The sequence below is a fragment of the Bidens hawaiensis genome, unplaced genomic scaffold (assembly GCF_021521415.1).
Source record: "Bidens hawaiensis isolate Kalapana, Puna unplaced genomic scaffold, B.hawaiensis_p1.1 tig00003870_1, whole genome shotgun sequence".
Lineage (NCBI taxonomy): Eukaryota > Viridiplantae > Streptophyta > Magnoliopsida > Asterales > Asteraceae > Bidens > Bidens hawaiensis.
Genome location: NW_027491224.1, coordinates 1,525,672 through 1,553,368, shown reverse-complemented (window position 1 = coordinate 1,553,368; position 27,697 = coordinate 1,525,672). Strand labels below are relative to the sequence as shown.

The 27,697-nt window shown below is 36.7% G+C and overlaps 1 protein-coding gene across 1 annotated transcript in view; it reads left to right on the top strand.

The window, feature by feature from the left end:
• The first annotated feature begins 21,205 nt into the window (after positions 1–21,205).
• Positions 21,206–27,697, top strand: part of LOC143624563 (uncharacterized) — a 28,569-nt gene continuing 22,077 nt past the window's right edge. The window contains exons 1-7 of the mRNA XM_077095173.1: positions 21,206–21,275; positions 21,390–21,515; positions 21,630–21,758; positions 21,869–22,126; positions 22,646–22,649; positions 22,772–23,209; positions 23,326–23,652. Coding sequence (XP_076951288.1) covers positions 21,206–21,275; positions 21,390–21,515; positions 21,630–21,758; positions 21,869–22,126; positions 22,646–22,649; positions 22,772–23,209; positions 23,326–23,652 — 1,352 coding nt within the window. The remainder of the gene's footprint in view (positions 21,276–21,389; positions 21,516–21,629; positions 21,759–21,868; positions 22,127–22,645; positions 22,650–22,771; positions 23,210–23,325; positions 23,653–27,697) is intronic.

Sequence of the window (27,697 nt, the reverse complement as noted above, 5' to 3'; positions counted from 1 at the left end):
TTGATCTTTTCTTTTGTTCGAATGAAATATTTTTGATATGAAATCTTTCTCTTTATTTGCTAATCATTTGTTATGTTTCTTCTTCAAGAAGAAATGTCTATGATATGTTTCTTCTTCAATAAGAAACGTTATTTGTCTATAACCTTTGTATATAAAATCTTATGTTTCTTAATCATAAAGAAACACTGTACCTCTTGTAGATAAATCTTATCTTTCTTACTCTTTAAGAATTATTATTTTAACTATATCCTCATGTATGTAAATGTTTATATTTTTTAACCATGAAGAAGTTATATTTTTAGTAATAACATTTGTTTATATAACTTTTTATTTCTTAATTATAAAGAAATTTTATTATTAACTTTTTAATTCGATCAAGGTCTAGGCTATACCCCTCACTAGGGTCTAAGCCATTAAATAATAATACTTAACTCGGGCAGAATCCCTACCTTGCTTGGCTTAATATTTACCTACACTTTCAACAGCACTTCCGCACTAGAACGAATGTCGGGGTATTCTTGATCCACCTTTCTTGGCACGCAAATAGAGGCAACATTCGGGGTCGCCGGGTCATGCACGTACTTTGAGGCAGAATGTCGGGTTATTTTTAGGGTGGCACGCACTTCGAGGAAACGTCGGGTATATGGCACGGTTTACGAGGTCGACACGCGTTACAAGGTCGGCACGCAAAATGAGGTGCGCCGGTCGTCGGGATTTGTCAGCACGAGCTTCGAGTTGTCGTCGGTATATGGTATGGATTGTGAGGTTATTAATTGTCAGGTCGCGGCACGAAAAACGAGGAGGTTGGTGGTACGCCAAACAATGCTCGGCACGCAAAATGATCTAAAGAGAGAAAGTATTTCTAGAGAGAGAGAGTGGTTTTGGTGTGAATGGAATGAGCCATGAAGCTCCCTATTTATAGCTGAAATCTGGTCCCATCGCGATACGCGATGGAACCTTTCTTTTGGCTATCGTGTATCGCGATGACACATGTTACTCAGAGAGCGCCACGTGTCGCCACATGGCCTGACACATCTGTCACGTGTTGCCACGTGGTGGACACGTGTCATCTTCCCATTATCCTTGTCATCGTATAACGTGATGGGTTAATGTCTTGGGCCGTAGCGTATCGCGACACCACCCTTTCTGGATTTCTGTGACGTTCCCATCGCGTATCGCGATGTCTCCTTGGCTATGCCCATCGCGTATCGCGATGGGTTAATAAATTAAACATTTTTATTTTTAATCCCTTTTCTTCTATTAACCTTTCATATTTGGATCAAAATTTTGGGAATGTTACACTATATGTAGATGATATTGTTATCACCGCCTCATCATATGGATTTATTAATGACATTCTTCGACCCTTGTTAACTGAGTTTGCCATGTTCGATCTTGGACCATTGTATCATTTTTTTTTTCAAACAAGTAGTCCCGATAGTTTGTTCTTTTGCAGAGGCTTAGTATGTTGTTGACATCCTTAAACATTTTAACATAACCACATAAAAACTATTCATCACTCCTATCGAAATAGGTTTCAAGTTGAGTGCTGATGTTGGTACTATGCTCGAAGATGGGACGAAATACCTTATTTTGGCAGGTGCTTTTCAATATTTAACGTCCACTTCTCTTGATATTTCATATGCAGTTTAACAAACTTGTTTGTTCATTCATGCTCCTCGGGAATCCCATATGGCACTCGTGCGACATATTATTTGATATGTTCGGGGTACAATGGATCACGGACTACATCTATTCGCATTCGCCTCACGTCGGGATATTGTGTGTCTTTTGATTTAATATCATGGCTGTATGTGGCAACCGACGATTTCACAGTTTAGTGTAAAAGTGGAATGTCAGGGTGCATCAAACGTTGTGGCAAAATTTCTTGGTTTTGCTTCACACTTTAGTTATGATTTGTGATAATGTTTCGGCGGTATACTTGTTCCGCATCATCGTACCAAGCATGTCGAGATCGATATTCACTTTGTTTGCGTATGAATTTGGCTCTGTAATAGTCGTATCGTTCACACTGTTGCACCATATCAGCACGCTAACATTTCACCAAATGTCATCCTCGTTCTTTGTGTGAAAACATAAAAAAGAAATTGTGTGTTAGTATGGCTCAAACTCCAGGGACGTGTTAGAAGATATATTTATTATATCCTACTATATATTAAAACAATAGAGTTTGGTGCCACATGGCCCCTTCCTATTGGACGTTAGCCTCTCCTTCCAAAAATATCCCTCACTTCTCTAATTTTCTTATCATTAAAATAAATCAAAAACATATTATTTTCCTTATACATTAAATGCATTTAATTTAATTAAATACTTTAAATGAATTACAATATTACGATTAATTTTTTTTCCTTGGATCCCCTTTCTCTTCATTCTACCATTATCTTCCATCAGTTTAACCAGTATCTTCCATCAGTTTAACCAGTATCTACAGTTCAATCGTATTATGATAATATCCTTCAGTTTAACCGTCCCTCCGACGAAATCAATTTATCCGTCCCTCCGACGAATTTTTTAGTTCGTTTTCTTCAAAATCACGGCTATTAAGACGCTATAATAACGAAATAATCATTGATCTTATCACGGCTATTCAGTAGATCCATGGTTATTTTTGATCAGATGTTCGGATACTTTGCCGTCGCGTCATGGTTATTGTTAATCAGATCTGAAAGACATTGTTGTCGTCCCGTCAATTGGATTTTATTTTCCGGTAAGTAATTTCATTGTGAAGATCTGAATAACATGTTATATTTTTTGTAATATTAAGTTTTGATTTTTATTGATTACTATCATTAATAAGAGCTAACAATTTTTTAAATTCGAAATTTGAATTATTAGTCAACTTAATTTTCAAATTATGAACTCGTAATCACCTATGAGTTATTACTGTTTATTTATTCCTTTTAATTAAATCCGTATTTACTTTCTAAATATTTTGGAAAGTTGTTACAAAGAAAATATTAATTCATAGTATATTAAATGAGTTTTACTAAATTCGAAATTTCTAATTGTTTGTCAACTTATGACAAATTTTGGCAAGTTGTTATGATTTTTATTTGTATTAGAATTTTTGTATTAGAATTTATTATTTTATATAAATCCTTGATTTGTTAATGTAAGTAATTATATCAAGTTTTGAAATTCGAAATTTCAATTGTTAGTCAACTTATGACAAATTTTGGCAAGTTGTTATGATTTTTATTTGTATTAGAATATTTGTATTAGAATTTTTATTATCAATATATTCAAAAAGTTTACTAAATGTTATTTAGATTTACATTCTACAAATTATTAAAAATTTTGGCAAGTTGTACATTCTACAAATAATATCAAATTTTGGCAAGTTGTTAGGATTATTTTTTATAAATCCCTGATTGTATTCTCCTTCAATTAACCGTATTTAGAGCTTTCCTATTTTTGTTAGTAATTCCAAGTTTGTAAAAAATACTCCGTGTCTATATATACTGTAACCATAACGAAGACATTCACACAGTTCTCACTTTCTTTGTCTTCGTTTCATATTTGTTTCATTTTCAAGATTTTCATTTTCGAATATACATATAAATATTTATTTTCACTCATGTAAATTTTATTTACCGATTCTTTTATCTTTGCATTGATTTTGTTTTTGTTACACAGCAAGATGGAAGCAAAAAACTTTACCATGTTCAACTCTTTGGATGTTTCGAACAACGATTGCTTACTGAAGGTTCGTATACTTAGACTGTGGCGTTTGAAGGACAACAATAAACCAGGAGAGGACTGGTCCATCGAAATGATCTTACAAGATGAGACGGTATGAGAAATATGCATACAATAATTGTTTATTTTTTTTCATTTCTTTCTTATTATATGCATACAATAATGTTTGTCTTATTAATACTGTAACAGGGTCATCGAATGCAGGCGTATGTATGAAAACTTGCATACCGAAACATGATGTTTGGCTTGCTGAGAATCGCTCATTGATTGTGCGAAAAGCTTCCCTTGGTGCAAATCTGTCAACATACCGTGTAGTTGACAGCCCACATAAGCTCTGTTTCACGTCAGAAACTCGACTTTCGATTTGTGATGAGTTTAAAGGTCACATTTATGGATTGTCGTTTGTTACCTTTGATGATATCAAAGCCAAGAACGTAACTCAGAATGGAACGATAGGTATCCTTTTTTGCATCTTTTAATTAAATTTCGTTTTAAATTCAATACATTATATTACGACAGTTAAATACGATCGTTTAATATCTGTTTCATTCCTCAATATAAATTATTTCTCAGATGTAATCGGTCATGTCAGTAAGTTTTTCGACAATAAAAACTCATTCTTCTGAGAGGCACAACACCAGAATCGAAGAACCATGGAATTTGCTGATTTGAGGTTTTGTAAATAATTTATATATTATCATGTATAATTAAATAATTCATTTTTGTTAACTTCTACTTTTCGATGAACCAGTGGCAAAACGATTTATCTCACCTTATGGGATGACTATCTTAAACAACTTATCAAATATGTTTCTGACAACCCGAATGAGGAGTATCTCATTATCGTCCTCCAATTCGCACGAGTCAAGTACTATGGAGGTATCATTATACATTGAGTATTTTATTTCTAATCCTTAAAATTCTTTATAGTTAATAATTCTAACTTTACATACGTTATATGATTTTGGCAGAAAATGTTTATGTTCAAAACTCTTATGGTAACCAAGTGTCAAGGTTGATGATCAATGATTACTTGTATGAAGTGATTGATTATAAGAAACGGTAATGTATTATAACTATTTAATTATAATTTTATTTTATTACACGTATACATTATTGTTTATTTTAAACACCTTATGACTTATTTTTTTGAAATAATAGGTTGCTTGAAATATCCTCGAAAGTCAATGTCGAAGTACCTAAACCGGTTGGTTCATCTAAGCTGCTAACTGTTAAGGATGAATTTTTGAAGAAGTATCCGTTCTATTCAATCAGTGATCTTTGTACCATTTTGGAGGTATGTAACCATTTGTGTTTGTAAATACTCATGTTGAGTTAAATTTTACTAATAAGTTCACCATGTTATTATTATAGGCTAAAAACGTCGTCATAATTGGTACCGTTAAGTATATATTGTGTAACATCCTAAAATTTTAATGATGAATAAAGGAAGTTATGTTTAGTGATTTCGCGTAATTGATTAATGTCGGGGAAGGAGCGGGTCTTGGACTTGGATTAATTGAGATGGGTTAAATGAGAATGGGATTTCAGGGATATAAATACCCCCAAAATCCCAAAATATCTTCATTTTCCCCCACTCTCCTAAACACACACATACACACACACCAAGCACACCCAAAACCGCCGCCGGCCGGGCCGAGAAAGAAGGAAGGATCGAGCGAGGTCCGGGTAAGAGAGAAAGATTAGTGGTGATACCAAGATAAACGAGATCCAAACAAGCTCAAAAGGTATGATTCTTGATCTTGGAAGTTTAAAGATCCGAGATTTTAGTGTATAAACGACCGAAAATGGTCGGGAAGTGTAGTGGGTGGTATTGAGCCTTAACAAGGGTGTTAAAATCGCCCGAAATGTTGATCAGAAACCGAAACAGCGGACATCTGGGCAACTTCGCCTTCATCTGGGCAACTTCGCCTTCAAGCGATGAACTTCGCCTGCAAGCTAAGTTCGCCTGATGAACTTCGCCTGCAAGCTAAGTTCGCCTGATGATAAGTTCGCCTGAGGTTTAACTTCGCCTAAAGCCAAGTTCGCCTGAGGTTTAACTTCGCCTAAAGCCAAGTTCGCCTGAGGTTTAACTTCGCCTAAAGCTAAGTTCGCCTGAGGTTTAACTTCGCCTAAAGCCAAGTTCGATTAGAAAACAAATTAAAAACCTAATGAAAAATGCGTTAAGACAGTTAATGGAAATAAAATTTTTCCAAGCTGACATGGCAGCTCGACCCCAGCCAGGGGCTCTGCCCCTTGGACCCTGCTAGGGGCTGCCGCCCCTAGACCCCGCTGCCAGGGGCGCTGCCCCCGGACCCCCGTTCGTTGTGGGTCATATAAAGATAGAGATACATTATGAGAAGTGATAGTTAATTGATACGTATACTTGTTATACAGTCAGCCGTGCACAACTGAAGAAAGGAATTACGATTAACGGTGAACGTAACCGTGTTCAGGTGAGTTTCTAGCCCCATTTATGTGTTATGTTTTCGGGGCTGTGTGCATACTCAATATGTTTGTTAATACGCTTATCCTAAGAGATAAGTGTATGCCTTATGTGAATAATGTGAAATGTATGAATGATTGCTTGATGGTACGTGAACAATCTTCGGATATTGCACGTACTGTCAGGTTGTAACGCTATGTATATGATAAGTATGATATGTATGCTTATGTGTATGAAAGTGATAAAGTTAATAAAAGAAGGAAATGATGGTTGTATGTTTATGAAAGGGGTACCGAGCCCTAATAATACTCGAGGTATGATGTATGGTTGTATGGTAACGAAGAGGGAATAGAACCCTACTAATATTCGAGAACTAGGGAACCGAACCCTACTAATATTCGAGAACTAGGGAACCGAACCCTACTAATATTCGAGGAAAGAGGGAAACCGAGCCCTAATAATACTCGTGGAAAGAGGGAAACCGAGCCCTAATAATACTCGTGGAAAGAGGGTACCGAGCCCTAATAATACTCGAGGAAGGAGGGTACCGAGCCCTAATAATACTCGAGGAAGGAGGGTACCGAGCCCTAATAATACTCGACGAATGTAGGGCGTAATGCTCTTTATAACGAAATATATGAAAGTAAGTTAATACAAAAGAAAGTATGAAAGTAAGAAAGTAAGGAAGTATGAAAGTATGAAAGTACGAATGAAAGAATATAATGTTATGAGAATGGTATGATTATGTGATTATCTAGAACTCACTCAGCGTAGCTGACTTTTAGTATGCACGCAGGTGAGTAGGATGAGGCAGCTCGCTTGAGGGGACACGTGGCACTGAACAAGAATCTGGTATCTGAAGACTTACGATGTTTTAATTTAATGCTTTAATGTTGAAAGACAAAGGATGTTTTGAGACAAGTTATGAATTATGTAAAGTTTTATGAAAGTTTTATATTCCGCGTAAATGTTTTAATTAACTCTGATATTTAGAACTGTGTTTATGAGTAAATCCAACACGAAAGTAGGGCTACCGGTAACGGGGCCTTAAAAGTTGGTATCAGAGCAAAGTTCGAGAGATTTAAGCATCATACATGCTTAGACTCGAACAGAGTATGAGATATAAGTAAGAAAGGAAAGAAGATGCCAGTTCAAGAGTGCCATGCGTCGCTCAAGCAAGATCAGTAAAGGTAAAGTGTATAATTAAATGATATATGTTAATGAGAAAGAAAAGATACGTGAACGGCAGGGATAGGAATAATTGATTGTTGATTTGGCTAACTGCTTAAGTAGAACCAGCACAAATAGACTCATAAAGGGAAGTGTAGAGGACACGGAAAGCAACGTGATCAGCTAGTCACAGCTGGCCACTGTTATTACCTGTTAGCCTTGCTATCCTTGTACTAGATAGTTCCTTGAGTGATGATGTTTGTGTTTTCCCTTTTTGAATACGATGGCTGGAGCTGGAGACATTGTTGGAGCTGGAGGTCGCACTGGACGACGCGGCAGGCCTCGTCGTGTCCAGCAACCTTCGGTTGAGACAGCTTCCAACACCGAAGCTGAAGGAAGCGCAGCGGGAAGAAACCCGGAAAACAATGAAGGAGTTCAACTGGATCCCGCCATTCAAGCAGCTATTGTTCAAGCTGTGGCCACTGCTGTGAAGAATATTACCCCGGGAAGGTCTGCTGGAAGCCGTGAAAGAACTGTTGAAGGGGCAGGTGGTAATGGTAGAAAGGATGACGAGAGGGAAAGGGGTGACTCAAGTGAGGTAAGATCTGTAAAAGACGATGATAGGAAGAGGGGCCGAGGCGGTTGCAACTATAAGTCCTTCAAGGGTTGTGACCCGCCTAAGCTGACTGGTTTAGGAGACGCAATCGCTACTCTTCAGTGGATAACCGCCATGGATAAGGTTATCCGCATTAGCGAGTGCCGTCCCGATCAAGCTGTCGGTTATGCCACCCAATCGTTTGAAGATGAGGCTATGTATTGGTGGGAGAGTGTGGAGCAGAGGAAGACCCGTCAAGAGATCAAAGAGATGAAGTGGGACGACCTGAAGGAGTTAGTAATGAAGAAGTTTTGTGCTGACGCCGAGGTTGAAAGGGCGGAGATGAAGTTCCTAAATTTGAAAGCTGAGACAATGACGCATCGTGAGTACACCACCGAGTTCAATCGAATGTCTAGGTTGGTGCCCGATATGATCAACACTGAGGCTAAAAGGATCAAGTGTTATGTGAGGGGATTACCACAGAGAGTTCGCATGTTAGTCAGAACAAGTAAGCCTACTACTTTCGATTCTGCTGTCGAACTCGCAGAAATGGTCTACGCAGACTTGGTTGCGGATGATGTGGTGGTGGGGGATGAGAAGAAAGAGAGGAAAGGGGTCGCTCCCGCTAAACGACCCGGTACCCAGATGTGGAACCCTAAGAACAAGCAGCCGAGAGTTTGGGAGAACAGGTCATGCAAGACTTGTGGCAAGGCGCACAGTGGTGAGTGTAGGTGGGGAAGGGGTTCGGATACATGTCATAAGTGTGGAAAGATACATGCCGGAGAATGTAAATTTGGGTCGAATGTTTGCTACAAGTGTGGGAAGGAAGGTCATTATGCTCATGAGTGCAGTTCTAAGCCTGCATGCTACAAGTGTGGTAAGACGGGTCATTTTGCTAGGGAGTGTACCGAGAGTGAAGCTGGAGGTAGTAGAAGGAATGATGCCGATCAAGCTAGGCCAAGAACTAGAGCCTACATTTTGACCCAAGAACAAGCCAAGCAGATTCCGGATGTTGTCACAGGTACGTTTCTAGTGAACGGTGTTTCCGCTACTGTATTATTTGATTCGGGCGCAAACAAAAGTTTTGTAGCCACACCATTTAGTAAACTAGCTAAAATGAAATGTTGCCGGGTGTCTGAGACTCTTATAGTAGAAACCGCTAGTGACACTTCGGTTAAAATAACAAAAATGGTTAAGAACTGTAAGATAGAATTGGAAGGACATGAGTTCCCGGTTACCTTGTACGTTATGACCTTGGGAGGGTTCGATGTGGTTTTGGGTATGGATTGGTTGTCTGAGTTTGAGGCTCAGATAGTATGTAAGAGTAGGATGATAAGGTTAAAGTCATTGGATGGTAGTGCGGTAACGGTTTATGGTGATAAGGAAAGTTCTGGGCTTAATGTCATTTCGATGATGAAAGCCGAGGGTTTGCTAAGGCGAGGGTGTTGTGCCTACCTGGCGTATGTCGTCAACGCTACGGCCGAGACGAAAGAAATGAAAGATGTTCCTATTGTGCGCGACTACCCAGAAGTATTCCCTGAGGATCTTCCGGGGTTGCCACCAGAGCGAGAGATAGAATTTCAGATAGATTTAATACCAGGAGCCCAACCTGTCGCGAAAGCGCCTTACCGTCTAGCACCGTCCGAGATGAAAGAATTGATGTCACAACTGCAAGAACTCCTCGACAAAGGTTTCATAAGACCGAGTGTTTCCCCGTGGGGCGCACCAGTATTGTTCGTGAAAAAGAAGGATGGAAGTATGAGGATGTGCATAGACTATCGTGAGTTGAATAAGCTTACGGTAAAGAATAGATATCCATTGCCAAGGATTGATGATCTGTTTGACCAACTGCAAGGTTCAAGTTGGTTCTCACGAATAGATCTCAGATCAGGCTACCATCAGCTGAAGGTGAAAGAGGCAGACATCCCTAAGACAGCGTTCCGAACGCGGTATGGACACTACGAGTTCCTCGTAATGTCATTCGGTCTAACAAATGCTCTTGCAGCATTTATGGACATGATGAATAAGGTGTGTCGGCCGATGTTGGATAAGTTGGTTATCGTCTTCATTGACGATATATTAATTTATTCAAAGAGTGAGTCTGACCATGCCGAGCATCTGAGAGAGGTATTGGAAGTTCTGAAGAAAGAGAAGTTGTACGCCAAGTTTTCGAAGTGCGCGTTCTGGTTAAGAGAAGTGCAATTTTTAGGTCATGTGGTTAATCCGGAGGGGATTACCGTGGACCCAGCTAAGATTGAAGCGATAACGAATTGGAAGACTCCGCAGAATCCGACTGATATACGAAGCTTCCTAGGGTTAGCTGGCTACTATAGGAGATTCATCGAAGGTTTCTCCAAGATAGCCGCACCGCTGACCGGTATGACCCGAAAGACGATAATATTCAATTGGGGAAAGTTTCAGGAGGAAGCCTTTGAAGAATTGAAGAAGAGACTCACGCAAGCTCCAATCCTTACTTTACCCGATGGTGATGAGGATTTTGTTGTTTGTGCTGATGCCTCGCATCAAGGGTTAGGTTGCGTGTTGATGAAACGAGGGAAGGTGATAGCCTACGCGTCTAGACAGTTGAAGGTCCATGAGAGTACTTATCCGACGCATGATTTGGAGTTAGCAGCTGTAGTGCATGCTCTTAAGATATGGAGGCATTATCTGTACGGCACTAAGTGTACTATCTATACCGATCATAAGAGTTTAAAATACTTCTTCGAGCAGAAAGAACTGAACATGAGGCAGAGAAGATGGTTAGAATTGATAAAGGATTACGACTGTGAGATTAAGTATTACCCCGGTAAAGCTAACGTGGTCGCTGATGCGTTAAGTCGTAAGAATGAGGAAGTCCTTGCAACAGTGAAGTCATATAAGTTGATCATGAACTCAAGCCTTTTTGAAGAAATCATCAAGGTGCAGTCAGAAGTGTTAGTAGACGAAGGGTTAGTAAAGAAAGAAAGGATTTATGGCCAGCAAGATGAGTTGATGGAAAACACTCATGGAGTTAAAACTAGATTTGACCGTATGTGGATTCCACGCCATGGTGATCTTAGAAGTCGAATCTTAGATGAAGCTCATAAGTCAAGGTACTCAATCCATCCTGGAGCTACAAAGATGTACCAAGACTTGAAAAGAGATTACTGGTGGCCAGGAATGAAGAATGATGTAGTGGATTATGTTAGTAAGTGCTTAACTTGCTTACAAGTCAAGGCCGAGCACCAAAAGCCTTATGGGAAGATGCAACCGCTAGAGATACCTGAGTGGGAATGGGAACACATCACCATGGATTTCATAACTAAGCTACCTCGTACGGCTAAGCAACATGATACCATCTGGGTGATTGTGGACCGTTTGACCAAGAGTGCTCACTTTCTGCCCATACGAGAGGCCATCTCGTCAGAAACGTTAGCAAGCTTGTTCATCAAGGAAGTTGTAACCAAGCATGGAGTACCATTATCGATCGTGTCCGATAGAGATACACGGTTTACTTCGAGGTTCTGGAAGAAATTCCATGAAGCTATGGGGACGAGGTTGAACATCGGTACGGCGTATCATCCTCAAACTGATGGACAGTCTGAAAGGACGATCCAAACCCTTGAGGATATGCTACGTGCTTGTGTTTTAGATTTTGGTGGAAGTTGGGATGATCATCTGCATCTAGCAGAGTTCTCCTATAACAACAGTTACCATTCAAGTATTGGTATGCCACCGTTTGAGATGCTTTACGGTAGACGATGTAGAACCCCGGTGTGTTGGGGTGAGATTGGTCAGAAGGAAATGGGAAGCCTAGAAGTGGTTCAAGAAACGTCTTCAAAGTTCGATCAGATCAAAGCAAGAATGAAAGCCGCGCAATACAGACAAAAGTCTTATGCAGATAAGCGGCGACGACCAATTGAGTTTAACGTTGGTGACAATGTGATGCTCAAGGTCTCGCCTTGGAAAGGGATTATCCGTTTTAGGAAAAGAGGAAAGTTGAGTCCGAGGTACATTGGACCGTTCAAGGTTGTAAAACGTGTGGGTGAATTAGCTTATAAACTGGATTTACCCGATGAGTTAGAAGGAATTCATTCAACCTTCCATGTTTCTCATCTGAGGAAGTGTCTAGCTGATGACACGTCTCACGTGCCATTGATGGACATTGAGGTTGATGAACAATTGAACTACATCGAGCAACCGATAGCGATCGTTGACCGCAAGGAGAAGCAGCTTCGTCACAAGATTATACCTTTGGTAAAAGTAATATGGAAACACCGCAAGGGATCAGATGCTACTTGGGAAGCCGAGGATGAGATGCGCAAGTTTTACCGTAGTTTGTTTATGTAATAGTTAGGTTTCGGGGACGAAACCTCTTTAAGGGGGGAAGACTTGTAACATCCTAAAATTTTAATGATGAATAAAGGAAGTTATGTTTATTGATTTCGCGTAATTGATTAATGTCGGGGAAGGAGCGGGTCTTGGACTTGGATTAATTGATATGGGTTAAATAAGAATGGGATTTCAGGGATATAAATACCCCCAAAATCCCAAAATATCTTCATTTTCCCCCACTCTCCTAAACACACACATACACACACACCAAGCACACCCAAAACCGCCGCCGCCCGGGCCGAGAAAGAAGGAAGGATCGAGCGAGGTCCGGGTAAGAGAGAAAGATTAGTGGTGATACCAAGATAAACGAGATCCAAACAAGCTCAAAAGGTATGATTCTTGATCTTGGAAGTTTAAAGATCCGAGCTTTTAGTGTATAAACGACCGAAAATGGTCGGGAAGTGTAGTGGGTGGTATTGAGCCTTAACAAGGGTGTTAAAATCGCCCGAAATGTTGATCAGAAACCGAAACAGCGGACATCTGGCAACTTCGCCTTCATCTGGGCAACTTCGCCTTCAAGCGATGAACTTCGCCTGCAAGCTAAGTTCGCCTGATGAACTTCGCCTGCAAGCTAAGTTCGCCTGATGATAAGTTCGCCTGAGGTTTAGCTTCGCCTAAAGCCAAGTTCGCCTGAGGTTTAACATCGCCTAAAGCCAAGTTCGCCTGAGGTTTAACTTCGCCTAAAGCCAAGTTCGCCTGAGGTTTAACTTCGCCTAAAGCCAAGTTCGCCTGAGGTTTAACTTCGCCTAAAGCTAAGTTCGCCTGAGGTTTAACTTCGCCTAAAGCCAAGTTCGATTAGAAAACAAATTAAAAACCTAATGAAAAATGTGTTAAGACAGTTAATGGAAATAAAATTTTTCCAAGCTGACATGGCAGCTCGACCCCAGCCAGGGGCTCTGCCCCTTGGACCCTGCTAGGGGCTGCCGCCCCTAGACCCCGCTGCCAGGGGCGCTGCCCCCGGACCCCCGTTCGTTGTGGGTCATATAAAGATAGAGATACATTATGAGAAGTGATAGTTAATTGATACGTATACTTGTTATACAGTCAGCCGTGCACAACTGAAGAAAGGAATTACGATTAACGGTGAACGTAACCGTGTTCAGGTGAGTTTCTAGCCCCATTTATGTGTTATGTTTTCGGGGCTGTGTGCATACTCAATATGTTTGTTAATACGCTTATCCTAAGAGATAAGTGTATGCCTTATGTGAATAATGTGAAATGTATGAATGATTGCTTGATGGTACGTGAACGATCTTCGGATATTGCACGTACTGTCAGGTTGTAACGCTATGTATAAGATAAGTATGATATGTATGCTTATGTGTATGAAAGTGATAAAGTTAATAAAAGAAGGAAATGATGGTTGTATGGTTACGAAAGGGGTACCGAGCCCTAATAATACTCGAGGTATGATGTATGGTTGTATGGTAACGAAGAGGGAATCGAACCCTACTAATATTCGAGAACTAGGGAACCGAACCCTACTAATATTCGAGAAAAGAGGGAAACCGAGCCCTAATAATACTCGTGGAAAGAGGGAAACCGAGCCCTAATAATACTCGTGGAAAGAGGGTACCGAGCCCTAATAATACTCGAGGAAGGAGGGTACCGAGCCCTAATAATACTCGAGGAAGGAGGGTACCGAGCCCTAATAATACTCGAGGAATGTAGGGCGTAATGCTCTTTATAACGAAAGATATGAAAGTAAGTTAATACAAAAGAAAGTATGAAAGTAAGAAAGTAAGGAGTATGAAAGTATGAAAGTATGAATGAAAGAATATAATGTTATGAGAATGGTATGATTATGTGATTATCTAGAACTCACTCAGCGTAGCTGACTTTTAGTATGCACGCAGGTGAGTAGGATGAGGCAGCTCGCTTGAGGGGACACGTGGCACTGAACAAGAATCTGGCATCTGAAGACTTACGATGTTTTAATTTAATGCTTTAATGTTGAAAGACAAAGGATGTTTTGAGACAAGTTATGAATTATGTAAAGTTTTATGAAAGTTTTATATTCCGCGTAAATGTTTTAATTAACTCTGATATTTAGAACTGTGTTTATGAGTAAATTCAACACGAAAGTAGGGCTACCGGTAACGGGGCCTTACATATTGGGTAACAAGGAATGGTACTATAATGGATGTAAACGTTGTAGTCGTAAGGTTACTTCTACTTTTGTTGATGGAGTGAAGGTTTATGAATGTAAGAATTCAAGTTGTAATTCTCAAGGTGTAACCGCTGGACCGAGGTACTATTTTATAAATTTAAAATATATAATATTATTACTTTTTCATTTAATAATATTAAATTAAACTGGTGTTTTACAATCATTTTTAAAATAAGCCCCCTTTATTTTACAGATTCCGAATTCCAATTCGTGTACAAGATACGACCGGTGTTGTTTCTCTTACGTTGTTTGATAGGGATGCGAGACAGTTGTTCAATAAGCCTGCTGATGAATTTGTTACCACTGATGTTGAGGTATGACATTTGTACCATTCTCCCATACAATATGTTTTTTTGTGTCATTTACACTATTCAGTTCAATCTATTAGTTTTCATATTATTATGTTCTTTTTTTTCATTGTTTTAAAACCAGAATTTTTTAATATCTTATAAACATAAAATAAAACGCAAACAGCTTTTATCTTATTTAACTTGATTTTCAAATCATTGACTTTTCTTTTTTTACATTTTAGAACTTCATTAAATGATTTTTTATTATGTTCATTTTCTTAATTGTTATTTTGAAGGTTGATCCGATGCACACGTTTCCTGAAGAACTCAACACTATATTAGAAAAGAAATTTGCTTTCATTGTTGAGGTTAGTGACTACAATATCAGGAACTCATATGACGTCTACGGTGTCACCAAGTTAACCGATGACCAGGATGTTCTTAATGATCTTGATAAACAGCTTGCTCATGGTCAGGTATGATTATTGTTTCCGTTTTTAAAAATAATGTTTTAATGTACATTAACAAACTGTGTATTTATTTAATTTTAAATATAATTCAATTTAACTTCATGTGCAGCCTAATGACAATCAGTCTTTAACAGTTGGATCATCCTCTAACCTGAAATCAACCGAAAATGTAACAGTTGGATTATTAATCCGTTTTTTTAATAATCCAAAACTTTATAAATCTAAATGTTTATACTAAAAACAAGAATGATAAACTGATTCGTAGGAGTTGTTGACACCTTCGTCCGACCACTTCACTCTTATTTCAAACTCTGAAGACGTAATTCCGGATCATCTTTCATCTCTTGATGGGAAGGCTATTTCTTTACCAGAGGTTGATGTAAAACTCAAGCGGAAGTTGGATGATACTTATGATGGTCAGGATGACACCGGTATGTCTGCAACCAAGACGAAGGTTGATGAACAACCAGTTGTTGATGCAAATGTTGATGACGTGGATATTTAAAATGGACGAAGGCGCAACTTAATAATAAACGCAGCTTATTGCATGCATCGTTTGTCTTTTTTAATGGTTTGACTATGGATGTTTTTGGTTTTTATCTTTGTTTATTTGACATTGTGATTTGGGTTTTATTTATGTTGGTTGAATTTTATATGGATATCTTTGAACTTATGTTTTCCTTATGTTGAGTGTTATTTTATAGTAGGATTATCTATTATCTTTTTAAGGTTGTTAAAAAATTATATCAATAAGTTATTTTATTTTCTGTATTATTTATGTTGGTTGAATTAAATAATTCATTTTTGTTAACTTTTACTTTTCGTGTTTTTGTTAAATAAATTATAGTAACAAACTTAAAATCTTCCTTATTTAACTAATTAGATCATGAGCAAATATAAACTACTTATTTATTTCCAGAGTTACATATAATTATATAGTAACAATCACCCAAATAAGTAATAAATTCATGAATAAATTTAGAATGTTAGATTTTTACTAATGTTGACATATAATTAGTTAACAGTTGACCATATTGATCAATAAATGTATAGATTTAAACAATCTTCTTAAATTTGAAAATATAATGTATCTATTAAAAGTTTAAAGGAATTAGTTACTTATTACCATAAATCATCAACTATATTTAACAGTCGTCCATTAATTACAATTTTAGAGTTTATGAGGAAACCCGTTAATAATTATATAACAAGCACATATAACTAAAAACACGGTTATTTTTTGATTTATATATTTTTAGAACGTATTAACATTAATATTACAACAGATTTAGTCATTATTTGGTTTGATAACAAATCAAGTTTATTCTTAACAAAAGAAATTAACTACCCACAATTATTTTTCAAATATAAATATACTATTCTAAAAATAAGGATACAATATAAATTTCTAATGGATTTTTAAATATTTACTTCCAAGTAAATATTCTGGAAGCTTACTATAATAATAATATTAACATCTAAATATAATAAACACACATATATATAATATCTTCATTAATATCACACAGCCAAAAACCGATCGTCTTCTTCTTCTTCGAACTTCCAAACACTAAACAGGTAATTAACTCTTCCAAATCATGGAGATCCTTTTTTAAAAATGTTTTACAATTGTTATCGTTTCCTCTTCTTTAATAATATCAACATTATTTCTGTTTTAGTTATTTATAAATTAAGTTAATTTTTCAACCAGTTTGTGTTAATCCAAAAACATTAAATTTCATTTAATAGTTAGTTAGTTTTTTGTTTCCATGATATAATCTTCTTTGCTTAAGCTAACCCATAAAAATTAATTGTCATTAATCAATGTGTGTGAAACATCAGTACATATTATAATTTAAACGATTACATACCTGTTTCCCGGTAAAGTAGAGTTGTAATAACACTTTCTAGACACATTGTTCGTAACTAGGTGTTTTTGAGTTATTTAGTGTGTTAATAAAAGAAAACCACTAACATACCTTAGAACACGCCTCGTGATTTGATTTTTGTTAACATATGTATTTGTCATATTTGTATTTGAAGTTGCTCTATATGTTATAACAATTTGTACTAAATGTTAGTATCTTCAGATAGTGATAATGGTGTTACCCGCGGTTATTGTGTTTAACGATCCTTCAAAACCGCAGATGGTATGTATTACTAATTATAAATACATTTGGTTATTTATTAATAACAATTTTTTAGGCATATACGATTTTTATGAATTAACGATTGTTTACCATTTAGGTTATTCCTGCTGAGATATGTGAACACTTACTTCAACTTGAACCCGATGAACGTTTTATTAATTTGTTTCACAATAACGACAATGGGCAGTTTATAAATATTGACTTCATCAACAATGAATATGTTTTAGCGTTTGGATGGAATCAGTTTGTTCAGAGAAATCAATTTGATTTTGGAGATCATTTTGTTTTCGAACCTCTTAACGACCTTGAATGGCGTTTCTTTTGCATCCCTGATCACCCGACTTTTGATTTAAAGAATTTGGAGGCTGCTGTCAAATTTCCTACTCTAAGTTATCTGGTATAACATTCATTTTAAATCATCAATTATCTTACATTAAAATATAATAATAATTTTATTATGTCATGTTTGTTCATAGTAACAAATTATATATACTGATTTACACTGTCTACTAGCCATTGCGGACTGATCAGGTTTTCCGGTTCTTTCATAACCCTGCCCATGAAGTAATCGTGCATGTTCTTACTGTTGATGGAGCCTCATGGGATTTACCGATATTTAATCTGAACAACGGTGCATCAACTTTTGGTCTTGGCGCTGCTTGGATCGAAGTTGCTAAACACGTGAATCTTATGCAAAATGACCATATTGTTCTAAGACATCTTAATGATAACACATTCAGATGTTATGTTTTTGACATAAAAGGCATTGAACGTATCAACTTTGATCCACTTCTTGTCTATTACGGTCCACCCCTGAATGATCAAATTGATTTTATGGACATACTTTTTGGAGATGACGAACCTGAAGGTTTGAATTCAACTTATTTTTTTGTTTTTTGACACTATGCATGTATTCAACATAATATAATAATCCTATGTACATTAGTTTTTCCAGCACCTGATGAACCAGTTCAAGTTGTAGATGACGATGTTGAAGACATGGATCAAGATGAATTGGATGATGAACAAAACAACTTTCTCGAAGTCGTGGTTTCTAATAGATTGGTAAGTGATATTACCGTGTAAAATATTTAATTATTTAAACATTGGTTTTACTTCTGGATGGTTATTAATATGGTGATTGATAATTTTTCAATATGTTAATTTTTAGCGTTTGCCCGCTGACTTTGCGCGTGACAATGACTTGGATGTTGAAACACCGTTGATGCTAATCAATCCCGAGGGCATAGACGTTCCTACAGAGATACGCTTGGAGTTAAATCAGGGGACATACAGGTCGCGTGTCCATGATTGGCAACTGTTTATTGACCTCAATGGTATTGAGAATGGAGATGTGTGTGTTTTCGAGTACCACCGAAACACACATTCACTTATACTTTTGGAAATAAACTGATTCCTGTAAGCCAAATCCGTATCATTTTGTCTCCGTGGGTGTTATTTAGTTTTCTTTGTTTTCTTTTGCGTATGTCGACACTTTTGGTTATGGTTTTCGATGTTTTCGTAATGACTCGGTTGAAGACTATTTAAAATGTTTAGATAATATCGTATGCTGAAGTTTGTATGTTTTATCTTTTTGATGATTGCGACATCTAATTTTTGTCATTTTGTTTACCTTACGTTAATATTCGTTTATAATTATAATTATTAAAACATATAAACTGACATAGTATTATGTAACACTAACGTATGTAATTAACTTATTCAATTTTTTTAAAAACTATTAATTAATATATATATACATATGTTAAGTAAATCAAATATGTATACTAACCTTCTTGCTTTTTGTCTAAATTTGTTATTAATGGAATTGATATACTTTGCTTTACACATCTTAATGATCACACATTAGGCTATATGTTTTTTGACATAAAACGCATTCAACGTATCAAGTTTGATCCAGTTATTGTCTTTTAATTAATAATTTTAACCAAATTTAATCTTTCCATTTTTACATTAAATAGTTAGTTATCGTTTAGTCCCTTATAATAGGAATAAATTCATCAATATATGTAAATTGTTATTAACTTTTTTATGTTTATATCTAATTACTTAAAATTGTACCAAACGGAATCAATAAATGAAATTTGATTAAAGTTTTTCATTCAAATGTTATACAAAGATTATGGTAATTAGATTTTTGTTATTTATTATCAAATATTTTGTGCTGAATAAATGTAATTATTAACAACATTCTCGGTCCTTCATTTTAATTGGTAATAAAGATATTTGAAATATGGCATGTATAATTATTTTTTCAAATCAATTACACAATCATAGTGATTGTTTCAAAAAAGACAAGTTAATTAACGTCAAATTATAAACAAAAACACTTTTCAAAATTTTTTCAATTAATTTTTACTTATATAGAAATAACATAATTTATTCCAACCATATATACTTTGTCTTCACTTAAAATAAGGTTACCATAAACAGTCACACCTTTACCTGAAGCCTATATATTGAATAGGTTAGCTTATAAAACATGTCACTCTAAAATTGTCACTACTAATACCTACTCGGTTATTAACTCTGGCATTCATTCATTCGGAAGTTTTGATAGCATTTTAAGTTGAGTATTATTATAAGTTTGAAGGTATGTAAGATTTACTTTTGGAGAATACGCTATTTTACATAATCGCAATTCTTATAATTACAGCCTATGTAATTATTGTTCTCTACATCATATTAGATTTATAAATTTCACATGTTAATCATATTATTTTAATTTTATATTTAGATGTCTTCAAGATCAAAGAGACCCACAGATTCTCAATCATCCTCTTCCAATAAGAGGAATAATACAAATGGTTAGTGACTTTCACAATTTAAGATTACTATGTAAATACTATGTTGTAATAATATTAATTTTGTTTCAAATACATGCAGTGTCATCGTCTAGACAACCATTGAGTATCATATCAAACGGTAATAATTTTTTTAGAATTCATTAATTGATTTTAATTTTTTATATTTGATGACCGTCTTTTTTTATTAGATGTTATATTTTATATGACATACGGCAACTAAAATTTTTGCTATTCGTCGTGTATTTGAGTATATTTTACAACGTAACTTACTTCGTTATTAAAACTAATTTAAAGTATCATATTTTACTTAAAAGATACATATAATAAAATGATTTTATTAATTTTTACCTATTGAAGATCAATTTTATATATGTTTTTATTATAAAAACGAAATATAAATTATATTTTTACATATATCTACCGCCATTTTTTACATAACACAGGAGTATTAATTGATACCTTCTTTACGTCAAACTAATATAGATCTCCAAAATCATTTTTTACGTTCTACAATTTAAAAATCAAAAAGGAATCAATATTCATTTGTGTTTTTAATATTTATGTTTAATATTCTGTTTTTTTATATAAATTACAAAGAAAATCAAAACTAATTACAATAGCGTATTACTTAACCGAGCTTTAACGTATTTCAGCAAATATAACAAAACTTTTGTGTACAGACTAATTTGTCTTTCTTAGTACTTATGGTTTATTATATTCTATTTATTATGTTATTCTAACGACAAAACCAATTTAGCGTCTCATCCATTGACATCATCTAATGTTACGCGATTCTACAATGGACAAGAAAATCACCCTCCAACAACTAACGACGGTTATATCTCCACAAGCTCCAGTAACACAGGTACATTATTTAATTTTATTTTCTTTTTCGATATATTCAAAATATATGTATTCACTACATATATTTCTTATATCCGTGCTTTTAATTAACCAAATTTTAATTTTAAAATATAATAGTTGTCACGATGAATACCAAGGAATCTATTGCTAAGGATAAGCGAAGACATAGAAAGATGGTTCTTGACGGAAGGAGAAGTAAAATATTAAACAACAATATAAACAACACATCAACCGGTAAACTTTGGTTTCTAATAATTTTGTTATAAACCACTAAATTAAATTGATCATGATGATTACTTGTATTTGTAGTTAATTGTGGTAGTAGACTGAATACAATCTTTCAATCAACTAATTCCAGTACTTCAACAATGGGCCAACAACATCAGACATCACGTCCTTTATTATCAATTAACGGTACCGGTGAAACTTCCATAGGTTAGTTAATATGTATTTTTTTTATTATTATGTTTTTGTTATTTCTTTTATCTATATTAATTTTTTCTTTATTGTTTTTATTAACTGACATTGTAATTATTAATAATTATGTAGTTTCACCAACAAACACATTAAAAGATTGCTTAATGGAAAACCAAATAAATCAGAGATTGTTTTTAAACCGAAGACTCAACATTATTAGTCCTCAAACTACAAATCCACAACAACAGTTGTTATCACCAGGTAAACCAAGTACAAATTATGTTTTTTTAACACATGTTATTTATGAATTTAAATATTTATATATGATGTTGTAGTTTCTTTATATATTAACAACCAATTTTATATTTTAGGTGTGAATGTGACATCTACTTATCGTTTGACACCACTGTCTAATATTACCAACCACCATTTTACTTCTTCATCTAATATATTAAGGCCTGGATGTTCTTCCTCATCTACAATGTTTTTTGGTCAATCCTCATCAACGCATCGTGCATCTCGCAGAAGCGTTAATGTTGATCATCCCATACCCATGCCAAACTTAGATCAATTTGATACGCTTAACGGTGAAAACGAGTCTATCAATCCTTGCAAATCGATATCTTCAGGTACGTGAATTCAATTATATTTGGTTTTGTTAGCTACTATATTTATAATTTAACTTTTGTAACATATTTCATTGAATTTATAATTTAACTGGAGATCATATTTCATTGAATTATATGTATTCGTGTTGTACTTTTTTGGATTCATTCTGTTATTCCCTACTGTTTAAAGTTAATGTTTTTGGAAACTATTCATATATATATATATATATATATATATATATATATATATATATATATATATACATATGTTAAATAAGACATAGTGTTATTTAACAAGAACCAATCAAAATAACGTTTTCAATTTTGTGGTAAACTATTAATATATATACATATGTGAAGTAAAGAAAACATATGATATGAATAGTTTATTGGTTACTGTATAATTTTTTTATTAATGTAATTTATATACTTTGCTTTAGACTTTTATACATTATTAATAAATAATTTCAGCCATTATTAACTTTTTCATTTATTTATTAAATAATTTCAACCATGTATGCGTAACTATTGATTTCTTAGGAAGGTATTTTTTTATAAGTGATGGTTTAACTAACAAAATATCTCCAACTACGTTATTCATAGTTAATATATATATATAATTCATCAAAGTTGTTTTTTATTCACGTCATATTCTATTTTCAACAGATTATTTAGATCATGGAGTCAAAATGTCATGTGTGGAGTTTGCAAAGCATTATTATGGGATTTAGAGACCAACAAAGGAAAAACAAACAACGGTGTCACAAGTTACTCACTCTGTTGTAGTACCGGTGATGTGCAACTTCCGGACATCAAGCCTCCACCAATGAGTTATATGAATTTGTTCCTTGGTCATGATAGTACCAGCAAGTATTTTCTTCAAAACATTAGACGATATAATTCCATGTTTTCTTTTACGTCTCTTGGTGGGAAGATTGATAATTCTATTAATCGAGGAAACGCTCCATATACTTTTAGACTTGGTGGAGAGAATTATCATTCGTTGGGAAGTCTTCTTCCAATGCCTGACGCCAAACCACGGTTCTCTCAACTATACATTTACGATACTGAAAATGAAATATCAAATAGACGAGACATATTTCGGTACGTCACTTATCTCTTTTAATTGTTTTAATTATTACATTCATATTTGTATAAAAAATGATATTTTTTTAATTAGACGTAATTTGATTTTTTGCCCTGTCCATGTTTTTATGTAGGGAAACAGATTCAACTGATAAATTGTTGGACAACCAAATTATTTGCTTCCTCAAGGACATGTTGGATTCTCATAATCCGTTGGTTAAAAGTTATCGGATTGCAAGGGATTGTTTTCAACAAAACCCAAATTTTGATTTAAAGTTGAGAATAATTGGAACACGCAAAGGAGACGCAAGGACGTACAACCTCCCAACAACTTCTGAAGTTGCAGCATTGATCGTTGGTGATATTGGTGATGCAGTTGATAAAAGAGATATTATTGTCACAACTCAAAGTGGATCTTTGAAACGTATTAGTGAATTGCATCCGTCATATGTTCCTCTTCAGTATCCAATTTTTTCCTATATGGTAACGATGGTTATAGTATTGACATACTGCATCGTGATGTTCGAGGTTTGACAAAAAACAAACGCAAGAAGTGCACTATGCGTGAATTTTGGGCGTACAGATTTCAAGATAGGCCAGACAGCTACCCGCTAACTTTAAATGGCGGAAGACTGACTCAGCAGCTGTTTGTAGATTCGTACACGATGATAGAGACTCAAAGGTTGCATTATGTACGCACACAACAAAAAAATCTTAGGTCTGAAACTTATGAAAACCTAAGAAATCGACATTCGGCTGGAACATCTGACGTTTCCTCTGCTGGCCAACGTATTATTTTACCTTCTTTATTTACCGGAGGTGCTCGGTATATGATGCAAAATTACCTTGATGCAATGACTATATGTAGATGGTTTGGTTATCCCGATTTCTTTATAACCATAACATGCAACCCGAATTGGCCGGAAATCAAACGATTTTGTAGGTTCCCTGGATGAATCTGCACGGGATATCTCGATCTACACAGGTGCGGAATCCCTGCGTAGGTTGTTACGAGCGTAGAACACGAATCAAACAAACACACGATACGAATAAACGAACACACGTTATATTATAACCGAAACACGTGATATAATCACTGAATACAGACTCAATACTCTCTGGTTCTCACGTCTCTCGACTCACACACGTCTGTATATGATTACCTTTAAAAAACTAAACAAGCCGTGACCTAGCGTATAAATACACGACAACTTCGCCTTATATGTTCAGGCGAAGTTGTTGCTAACTTCGCTTGACTAACAAGTTCGCCCATATCAGCGAACTTGTTAGCAACTTCGCTTATACAAAACATAAAATATTACAAACGCAATTACAGACACTAGACACTGAACTACTGACATTATGCACCAACAGACTCCCCCTTGGCAGTAGCTTCATCTCTTTAGCTTCAAACACGTGTCTTGTAATCTTCAACCTTGTATCTTCACGCATGCACTCCTTCTCTAACACAAACCGACACAACTCTTTGATATTTCCTCGCTTCGTCTTTCCAAGCAGGAATATAAAAGATTTTCTTCTCATTGAGCACCTTTTAATCACGAAGAGCCTCAACTGCTCATCATAGATCCAGCATATAATCCCTTTCTTCGCTTAAGCATAGCCTTTAATGTTGTAACTCTTCTTAAACATTGTAGGGACCGCCGGTTTCTTCGTTTTGACGAACCACTGAGCATAGCCTTCCTTCCATCTAGACTGCTCTTCCCATTCAGACTCATCGCTTCCAATCTGTTCACTCAAATCGGCTTTCTCAACATCTGGTATCTCATGCTCCACATTCTCTTCTACTATCTCTCCCTCTTCAATCTCTGTATCCATCACAATCTCTTCACCAATTTTCTCTATCACATCACTCGGTAGAATATCATCATCACCAACGAAGTCATCAACCATCTCCTCTACGTCCACCACCACCACATCATCACCAGCTGCAGATGTCGACTCCCCCTGAGTTGTGGAAGTTCCAAGAGCTTGAGTAGTTCTTGGTAGCTCACCACCTGCATCTTTCGACGCATTGGGATCATCGTCTCTATCATTTCTTCTCTTCGTCCTCAACTCGTCGCCTTTACAGCTCGTCTCCCCCTGAGATGCCAAGAACTTCTTCAGAGCATCTATGATCTTTCCATGTTCTACCAGCAGGGACGACTGCATCTGATTCTCTGCAACTAGGCGTTGAATAGCCTGGGTCTGGATAAGATTCACCTTTGACTGTTCTGCCACGTCCCGTTCAAGTGCTGCTATTCGTTCTGAGTCTGAGAGGGTTGCATCGAAATCGAACCTCATATGTGAAATGTCTTGAGTGTACTGAGGAGGGATTTCCGATGTCACCGGGACCTCAGAAGTAGAAATAGACGTAACCGCAGGTGGTATCGTCACCGATAGCCCTGCAGTGGCCACAACAGTCGACTCAATAAAGCGTGCCACGACCTCCGATGGAGTAACAGTCGGAGGCGGCAACGAAACGATCACGGGAGCCGAAAGTTGGAAAGTAGTGGATGGGAGGCCAAAGGTAGACGAGGTAGCCACCACGGGAACACCCGTAGCGCTTGGCCTTGTAACCTGTAGTGACGAGGGAACCATTGTCATACCGGATAGTGCTGGTGGAGTGAAACGTACCACCCTAGAGCTTTCACCGGCTCCTGATCCTGCACCTATCCGTTCCCTTCTTGACCTTCTTATCAGTTGTTGTACCTCTTCCTCATAATCAGACTCATCATCATCATCTGTTCTCTTTCTTTTCCCATGTAGTCTTTCTCTTGTCACCATAATCCTTCTGGCCTCTGCCACTCCATCATCAGAATCTGAGCCAGCCACCGTTGTAGCTGCCCTAGTAACATGCACAGTCGAAGCACGTTCAACAGGGACCTGAACGTTATCCTCTGGATCCACCCGATCCATATCAAAGAAGCCTTGACCACCAAATTCTGCATCAAGGTCCACGTTCTCCTCCGGTGACACAACAGGAGCAGCAGGTATAGCTTGAGGTGCTCCTGCCTGTTGTGGTGCCGGGTCCCTAAACTCATCCCCACGAGCAGGCACATACCCCGGGTTGATTAAGTACCCAAAGAGTGGAGTATGGCGAGGACGAAGCTCAGGTTTGCTCCTCGCACTGGAGGATCGACACTGGGCGAAGATCCGTTTGTTCACACTCTCTACATATCGGATCGGACGACGCTGAGGAAGTGTTGGAGCAACATGATTCAAGATCATTTGTTGGAATCTTGGATACATGATGAATCGCTCACGCGCCATCGCTCTTCGTTGACGATCAATCTCATAAAAGACCATCTGACTAAAGCTGAATCGCTTGTTGTATGTCAGAGCAGTCATCGCTGACTGCATGGTCGCCCCATGCCATCAGTGCCCGCCTTTCTCCCTGACATGCATACTATCATAACATGCATGAGAAAGCGCCACTGGTCAAGCAGAAAACCCTTCCTTCTCTGCGAATCCCCCAAGGGACCTGAATAACCCATCCTCAAAAATGCTCCATCGCGAAAAGGAGCTACAAACTCTGTCGGGTCATCCCTTGTCTTGTTTCCAAACCGCAGAGCCGCCCGGATATGTTCAGAAGAGAACTGAACCATCTGACCGTTGACTGTTGCGCGCATCATCGGGGGTTCGACTCTACAGTCGTATTCCACGGTCTGCCAGAAATCCTCAATGTTGGGTAAGGATATCGGCAGAGTTGTTGTAATGGCGTGGAATATCCTCGAGCGTAAAAGGAATTTGATGATTTCGCGGAAATCATCAACTCCGCTCGCTTCCGGGTCTAAGGTGATATACATGTTGTGACCCGGGAAGAACTGTCTTTGTTGATCACCTCCGTCATCACCGCCTGCACCACCTGCTCCAGCAATAGCAGCCATATCTGCAACAAACAGGTTAAGTTAGATAAACGTCAAAGCGAATCACAAGTTCGCCTGTTACCATGAGCGAAGTTGTGATCAATTCTGTATAGGCGAAGTTAAAGGTGAGGCGAAGTTGGAAAACAACTTCGCTTCAACTTGAACTTCGTCTGAAAATAGTTAAGTAAAATGGTCCAGGCGAAGTTACGGATAACTTCGCCTAATCACAACATCGCCTCATAAACTGTTTCAAAATCAATAATCAGGCGAAGTTAAACCTCAGGCGAAGTTACGGATAACTTCGCCTAAACTGTAACTTCGCCGAATTTGAATCGGCAATAGTTAGGATTTTGAACGACGTGTAGATGATGATTTCGGAGATCAAGGACTCCGAAATACATGATTTTATGAAGTTTTATACGTTCAAGTGGTTTACTATCACGTAAAAACAAGTTTGAAAATCGGGTTTTTAGGTTTCAAATAATCGAGGTCACGAAACGGGTCGTATCGACCTGTGATAATCATTAACGACAATGATTATACGAATATGGAACCCTACACACCTTTAATCGACAATGAAATCGAGAAAGAAACACAGAATGATTGATGATAATAGAATCGATAAGTTCGCCGAGGTTTC